Below are 8,175 nucleotides of genomic sequence, written 5' to 3' on the forward strand. Positions count from 1 at the left end.
AAGAAGATAAGAACTCCTCCACTTGGACAGGACCTCATTCCTGACCTGGAGAGGACACCCTTTTCTGGCTGAAGACCGTCGTCTAGAATTTGGAGGTGCTGATTCTCATCCCAGTCGCATCACTCTCAGCTGTGAAGCACGCCAGCGAGAGCTGGAGATCACGGACTGAAGAAGCCAACAGAACCACATCATCTGCAAAAGGAAGAAACTCGAGAGGCGTCCTGAGTTCACCAAGCTGGATCCCCTGAACACCTCAGCTGATCCTAGAAATTCTGTCCATAAAAGTAATGAACAGAATTGGTGACAAAGGGCAGCCTTGGAGGAGTTCATGGTCAAACGCCTTCACTAGGTCCACAAAACACATGTAGACTGGTTGGGTGAACTCCCACGACCCCTCTAAGACCCTGAAGAGGGTTTAGACCTGGTCCACTGTTCCAGGACCTGGATGAAAACCACGCTGCTCCTCAATCCAGGGTTCATCTATTCTATGGACCCTCCTCTCCAGGAGCCCTGAATACATCTTTCCAGGGAGGCTGAGGAGTGTGATCCACCTGACATACACACTCACATTACTTGTACATAGAAAACCAGATACTGTGGTAGTTTTTTTTTACATGTTATTTCTTAAAGTCTCATTTTATCTTTTCATTATCTATACACTATGTTCTGATTCTTGTAGTAAAGTAATAAAAATATGTATTTTATTAGAGTGTAATGATGTAGAAAACAGTGATGTTTACTTTATTTACACCTGTACAAAGAACCCAGACTGAATCCTGACAAACCATAGAAGTGTAACAGTGTGTGAGGCCCTCTAGTGGACGTTGTGGAGTATTGCGTTGTCTTTGCTCCAAAGGTTTTTGTACAGAGTTTTGCTGTTTCCTGTCACTGTGGGCTGCAGAGCACAGTAGTACACAGCAGAGTCAGACACATGAAGCTTCTGGATCTTCAGAGGAACCGATTTGTCTTTGATCTTAGCATCAAATCTGTCTTTGCTGAACTCTGGATCATTCTCTGCTGTGGTTAAGTAACGTTTCAGCATGTACTTTGGGAAACTATTTACTTCTTGTTTGTACCAGATCAATGTGGGAGCTGCAGTACTTGTGGTAGTAAAAGTACAGCTGAGTTTAACATGGTCTCCTTCAGCAGCAGTAACATCTTCTCTTGGCTGGGTCACTGTGTCTTCTCCTTTACACTCTGAGGAAGAACAGAACATGCAGAGGAAGAGATGAATCAATAAAGATGATTGATTAAAGGAGAAGAATGAGCAGCTTTAAAGAGTTCTATTCCATGTAGAATAGATGTCATTTCCACTCATCATTGTCACTTTGAAGCATAGAAGGTGTTTTTACAAGGTAACAAATGGCAGCAGAAATGATGTGCTGTGATTTTCTGTAGAATGAACATTAAAAGCTCTTCATGTACAGCTCAGTAATGTGTTCAAGTGTTTGAAGAGGAAACATGTTGAGTTTCTATCTTACCAAAGAAAAGAGCAGCCAGAATAATCCACAGCCAATGTTCCATCTGTACAACAAGGTTTCAATCAGCAGGAGAAACTAGCTGATGTTCAACATTCAGTCTGACAATTGTTCTCTTCACAGCAGCTCTTCTTATTGACAGAAAGCTTGAACACAGTGCAGAAGTAGAGCCCCACCTACTTCATCATGTGGCCTCTAGTGGAGGAAAAAGTTCACTTCAACAGGGAGGAAAAAGTCAAAGTCAGCTTTCATTTTTAATTCTGCAGCATTTACAGGACAAATAGAGAAATTAAATTACGGTTTTCTCAAACCTGATGCATGAAATACAAGAATGTAAACCAATAAACAAACAAACAAACAAGTACTATCACTAAGTAAATAAACATGATAATAAATAGAAAAGAAACTTACAGTCAGTGTTTATATGTTCATGGTTACAGATTAATAAAAACAGACTGAGTTAGCTTCTGGTCTGGTTAAACTGGTTAAACTGGTTAAAGTGGTTAACCTGGTTAAACTGGTTAAAGTGTTTTTGTTCCTGAGGGGGTAAAAAGTGATGATGGGGGGCGTCCGAGTCCAGGATGTGTGGAAGGGGGGCCGAGCAGGGAGAGAGTTCAGCATCCTGACAGCCTGGTGGGCCAAGCTGTCCCTCAGTCTGCTGGTTCTGGTCCTGGTCCTGAAGTTTCCATCCTGATGGCAGCAGGCTGAAGAAGCTGCTGCTCTCATGATGGTAGTCGTGGAAACAGGAGGACAACTTCTTTGGGACAGGGATGATGGTGGTGGTTTTGAGGCACGTGGGGACGACAGCCTGGCTCAGCGACATGTTGAAGATGTCCGCGAAGACATCCGTGAGCTTCCTGACACAGTCCCTCAGCACACGACCAGGTCTGTTATCAGGACCAGAAGCTTTGCGAGCATCGATCCTGCTGAGTGTCCTCCTCACACTGTCCAGCATCAACACCTGTTCTCCAGGAGGGGGTGGAGACTTCTGTACAGGTGTGCTGTTGTGTGCCTCAAAGCGAGTGAAGAAGTGATTTAGATCATTTAGCAGAGAGGTGGAGCTGTCACAGGTCTGCAGGGGGTCTTGTAGTCCATGATGGTCTGTATCCCTCACCACAGGCTCTGTGTGTCTCTGCTGTCTCTGAAGTGATGAGCTTTCCTCCTGCAGTCCTGCTTCTTTACCTCTCTGATGCTGCATCACCGGTTGGTCCTCGCTGTCCTCAAACCCTCCTCATCTCCTGCTCTGAAGGCAGCGTTCCGACCCTTCAGCAGCCTCTGGACCTCCCCTGTCAGCCTTGGCTTCTGATTGGCCCAAACAGTGATGGTCTTGAGTAGAGACTCTTTGACCAGAGGTGTTTCAGGGCTGTGATGAGGTCGGAAGCCAGACTGAAATTTATCCAGATTTCCACTTTCATTTAAAAAGCTGGTGAAATACAACTTTCTCAGTAATCTTGGAAGTAAAAGAGGTTAGAGACGGTCTATAGTTGTTCATTATAGAGGCGTCTAGTCCTTTTCTTTAGGAGGCTTAATAGCAGCTATCTGTAGTAACTTGGGAAAGATGCCTGATGCCAGCGAGCTGGTAACTATCAGTAGGAGACCACTTTCTACTGAGGTACAAACTCTCCAGTATCGGTACCAGTATGATTCTTCTCCTGAGTGCTGATTTATAATACAGTCTAGCTAACCTGCTCTTGTCTCCCTGGAGTCCTGTGTAACACAAACATGATGTTGGCCCTTGTGACATTCTGGGATAAACTTCTACAGGTGGAGAAAATGACCACCGTGTCCACATGAATTCATCTCATCATGCTGCTGATGATGCTGCTTTCACAGGGTGATACCGGAGCCGTGGCCTTCAGGGTCCAGTCGTACAATCTGCTTATTTTCTAATAACTTGTTTTTCTAGATTACAGGAACAAGCAGATTTTATGATGATGCTGGTTTACTGGTTTTAATAGTGATGAAGATGATTTCTGAACCTCAGTGTAATGTTAGGGTGTGTCAGTGTGTGTTTTCTAAACTTTTGCTTTTACTACAACCTAGGGGTGTCTATGCTCATGTGGGACCAGCAGCTCTTATCCTTCCTTCATTTCCCACTTGTGTTGTTTATGAGTTTTTTTAATCTGTGTGAATTTTGACCCTTGATGTGATTATAACTGTGTGAAGGTGTTATGGTAAATTTATTTATGCTTTGTGTGATTAATGCAAAAACAAGTTTTTCTTTTAATCAAAAGAGGGGAAATATGGAAGAAGTTTGACTTATTATGCTCTATATATAATATTATAACCACACCTATAATTACTTCCTTTACTATATTCATGTATAAACTGTATTTACACTGATTCTTACTATATTACACTTTTTACATTGTACATTTTTACTCTTCATGCTTTTATTCTCTTTTAAGGTTTCTTCTCTTCATGTACAAGCTCTGTTAAAAGTTCACTACGAGGGTAAGATGACCTTCATCTGGTACTTCCTCAGACCCTTAGTCAGATCTGCTGTGTGAAAATATCAGCTGTGATCCAGTCAGAGTGTTTGCAGCTTCATGTTTTCTTGTTGGTGTGGATCTGCTGCTCGTGTGAATCCTCCCACAGTGTTTCATCAGAGCTTTAACAGTGTGTGAGGCCCTCTAGTGGACGTTGTGGAGTATTGCGTTGTCTTTGCTCCAAAGGTTTTTGTACAGAGTTTTGTTGTTTCCTGTCACTGTGGGCCTCACAGCACAGTAGTACACAGCAGAGTCAGACACTGCAGCAGAGGAGATCTCCAGATCCAGTTGTTTCTGTTCTTTAATCACTTTAAAAGACAGTCCAGGAACTGGAGGAGATGTTTTTCTTCCTGTTCCTGTGTGAGAGATCAGGAATTCTGGTGGTTTTCCTGGATATTGTCGATACCAGAAGAAATAATCATCAATAGCTGGTGTTTTAGAGTAAGTGTAGGACAGAGTAACAGAGCTTCCTTCTAAACTGGACTCTTCATTCTTGACTGCAGTGAGTTCTTCACAGCTGACACCTAAAGGAAGAGAGAAGTCAAATAACTGAAGAAGAAGCAGAAAATCCAGAAATGGATGTTTTAAAGAAGCAAACAAACCTGTTAGAATGACTAGAAACAGCAGAGTGAATCCAAATGTCTGCAAAGACAGCATGTTGAATAAAGGTGATGTTTGTGGTTTGTGTGTTGAACTGTGTTGAATGTGGAAGTTTGTGTCTCTTCTATAGTTCAGTAACAGCTCAGCTCCTCCCTGAATCTCTCCAGTTACCATCTGTGATGTTCCAGGCTCCTTGTAAGTGTTTTAGCTCCACCCGGTGATTGTGTGGAGGAAGCAGCAGCTCAGTTCAGGTTTTCTCAGCTTCTTTTGTGCTCAGGGGTGGTCACATGGTCAGTCTCAGGTGACCGTCACCATTTTGGATTATTATATGACGTAGTAAGAAGCTTCTGCTGAGTCTGTACAAGCTGAAACTTTAAAGAAGTTTTGTTTGTGAGTAAATCTGACATGTTACATGTTTTCAGATATTGAGCTACTTATTTGTGACAGCATGGAGAGTTGGGCACAGACCCGGCATTATGACACGCCCCCAGTGGGCGGGTCCACCTTTCCACCAACCAGGCTCCTCCCATCCAGGAACTAGCCTTTTTATTAATGTTTGGTTGTTTTATAGCGATACTAAATCGTCATAATTAGAATCTCTTCCTGTTTCTGTTTCGACTCTGAGACAAATGATGTCTTGAGATATTTGTGAGTTGTGTGTGTCTGTATATTAAATCTGTGTGTGTGTGTATAATCATCAAATGTTGCGCGTTATGTTCTGTTAAGTTATGATGGTATTTGGTGTGAAGTCATTGGCTGGCTTTAATGGAGTAGTAGTGGATTGTGTCAGGTGTCATGAGACAGTAACCATAGCAACCACAGGTGTGTGTCCCAGCTCGTCCTCTGGAGACATCGTCTGCAGCTGGATGAAACTCTGTCCGACTCTTCCTCACTAAGCGTAGTGAGTTAAAGTTCCATGTTTACTAGCAGGATGAAGTAGTAGTATTGAAGTAAGTTGCACAATATTAACCAGGACCAGTCTGGTTGAGCTCTGCTAGCCTTTCTCTAAAATGAACTACCAGTACAGGAACTACCTGTGAATGAGTACCTGTACAGGTGAGTTACTGAGGGTTCCTCCACGGTTCCTCCTTGACTGGATGTAGAAGTTTGCTGAGCGGTAAGAGTGTTAAATATGATACACGGGTCTGAACGTATCTCTCATCATATCACTGTTTAGGGCCTTTGATTAACTGGTCTCAGCCTCAGACAGTCTGACATTTAATCATAAAGTCAGATTATTGGTTGAGATTTCTAGACAGACTTTGCTCTTCATGAATGATGTTAAATTTGTCTGAGAGCTGATATCAGCTGGATCCAAAAGGTTTAGTTAATAGTAGAGGAAAATACTTCACATGCAACTTTAATCTCACAGCACACTGAAATCTGTTTTCTTGTGTTTACATTTATTTTAACAAGAGAGGTGGAAAAGCTGTCAGAAAGCCGACTGATGGAGATAAACAAGTAAAAATCTTGTAAGTTTGCTTCCACGTCCCAGTCATCTTGTCAGGGTTCGGGCTGGGGTTGGGATTTCCCAGCCGCCTCTGAAGGCGTCTTTCCTCTAGCTCTGATTGCTTTGCACTAATTGCTAATGCTCTCCACCTGTGTTGCTCTCTAGAAAAGCAGTAGTTTCACTGCTGCTCACTGCCGGATCATGAGAGTTGCTCCTGAACTCTGCAGCCCTTCCCTTCGGCCTGTTGACCTGTTTTCTCCCTTCCTTGAGTTTCTGTACCTGCCTGCTTCAGCCTGGTAACTCTGGCTCTCTTTTGGCTGTGTCAGACCCCTACTGTGTGTTTTTAACATCACCAGGCCTCGGTGGGAACTGTGAGGAAACGATATATGTAGGGATGGTGAAACCGAGGCCTCATGAATCATCAAGCCAACTTTGATCCAAATGCATGAAAATGGCTTAGTGTTCTGAATCTTTTGACCATATTAAAGAGCTCCATCTGCTGGCTGTGGGAGTCTGATGTGTCAGAAGAACAACATTGACACCTCACATCTGTCATCCCTATCTCAGCTTGGAATACGTGTTCAATAAACGATACGTATTCTATTATGAGTGAATATTTATTATCTGTAGTTCATAAATTATAAAGAGGGGTTATTAGGTAAGATTAGTAAAGGTAACAGAATTGTGGTGTAACTTAAGTAAACCAATCTGTAATGACAATAGTTACTCACAGCAGGAACATATGAGGGAAGGTGCTTGTGCAGCAGGGATAGTGATGGTGTTAATGATTTTATACAGTTGTAATAAAACTGTTTACTGTTTTATGTGTCTTATTATTTATAATAAATATTGCAAATGCATCTTATCGTCTACCTCATGAGTTGTTTTTTTTTTTGCATAGCTGATTGTTGTTGAATGTAGCACACTGCACATTTATGTACATAGATTATTTACTCCAAGTTTTCTTATGTTATCTTTATCTTCTATCTAGTTTTTTTAATTGTTTATTTATTTTATGTTTTCTGGCATTCAGGTTGGACGGCAAAGTAAGATTTTCATGGTTCAGGAAAACTTGTTTCTTTACTGTGCAAATGACAAACACTTTGAATATTGAATGTTGAAATGTATTATGAGAAAAATGCTTTGGCAACTGTGTGATCTGTCATAATTTTTTATTTAAAAACATATTTTCTGTCAGGCTTCAGTCTGCTCCTCTTCTGGCATACCACCTCTCCAGCTTTGGAGAGGTTGCACCTGAAAGAAACACAATAACAAAATTGTAATTAACCAACTTTAAAATTATTAAAATCCTCTACTGATGATGATCAGAAACCAGCTCGGCTGTCTAAGGTCCTGCAGGTTGTGGTTTTCCTCTGCAGCTGCAGACCCAGACGTTTCCTCGGATGCTTCTGGTTGAAGTTTGATGAATTTTAAAAGTCTGCTTTTTGCATGGCTATTAAAACATTTATATAAGAAGGAAATAAATCTTACCTGTGATGTTGAAGGCACCGCCCTATCCATCTTTTTCTCACACTCCAAGCTCCTTCAGCAGTAACCCTGGCAACGGCGTCTCGCGCAGACGTTTGTTTCCCCAAATCTCTAAAAGCTAAGTGTGATCCAATATAAACTAATGCTGATGTGATGCTTTCCCTAATTTTGTTGTCAAAATGTAATGTCGCACAATGGCTCCTCTCAAAAACCTGCGATCTCCTCAGCGTTTGTAATCTCTCGTTGAGAGATTGATTGAAGACCGGTCCCTTTGAAGATCCCGCGTGCTGCTCAAAACGCGCTGATGACGTAACGAGGCCTCGTTTGGTCTATCACGTGACTTTTGGCATGCAGAATCAATGCTCAGAAACAATGCTCGCAACACTTCCGTGTCACATGCTCGACACGTGATCGAGCAGATCGGCTCGAGCATAACATCCCTAGATACATTTCTTCCGAAGTGGCTGCAGATTTTATTGATATTTTAAACCAAACTCCTGCTCAGTTTTTACCTGAGATCCTGTAAATGAGTCTTCCTCACACAGAGGAAGTGGTGGAGTTCCTCAGGGTTCTGTGTTTGGATCGACGGTTTCATGATGTACATGCTTCCTGCTTCTAGCTACGTGAGGGTCCAAGGCAAAATGCTGTGTGGGGCCCAACTCTGACAGGA

At 42.3% G+C, this 8,175-nt stretch overlaps 1 gene segment (V, D, J or C); it reads right to left on the bottom strand.

The window, feature by feature from the left end:
* Positions 1 to 649: 649 nt before the first annotated feature.
* Positions 650 to 1,645, bottom strand: LOC121645184. The segment is given in 2 exon segments: positions 650 to 1,197; positions 1,482 to 1,645. Coding segments are annotated over 2 exon segments (426 nt in total).
* Positions 1,646 to 8,175: the final 6,530 nt, after the last annotated feature.

Source organism: Melanotaenia boesemani, chromosome 8 (assembly GCF_017639745.1).
Source record: "Melanotaenia boesemani isolate fMelBoe1 chromosome 8, fMelBoe1.pri, whole genome shotgun sequence".
Classification (NCBI taxonomy): Eukaryota; Metazoa; Chordata; class Actinopteri; order Atheriniformes; family Melanotaeniidae; genus Melanotaenia; species Melanotaenia boesemani.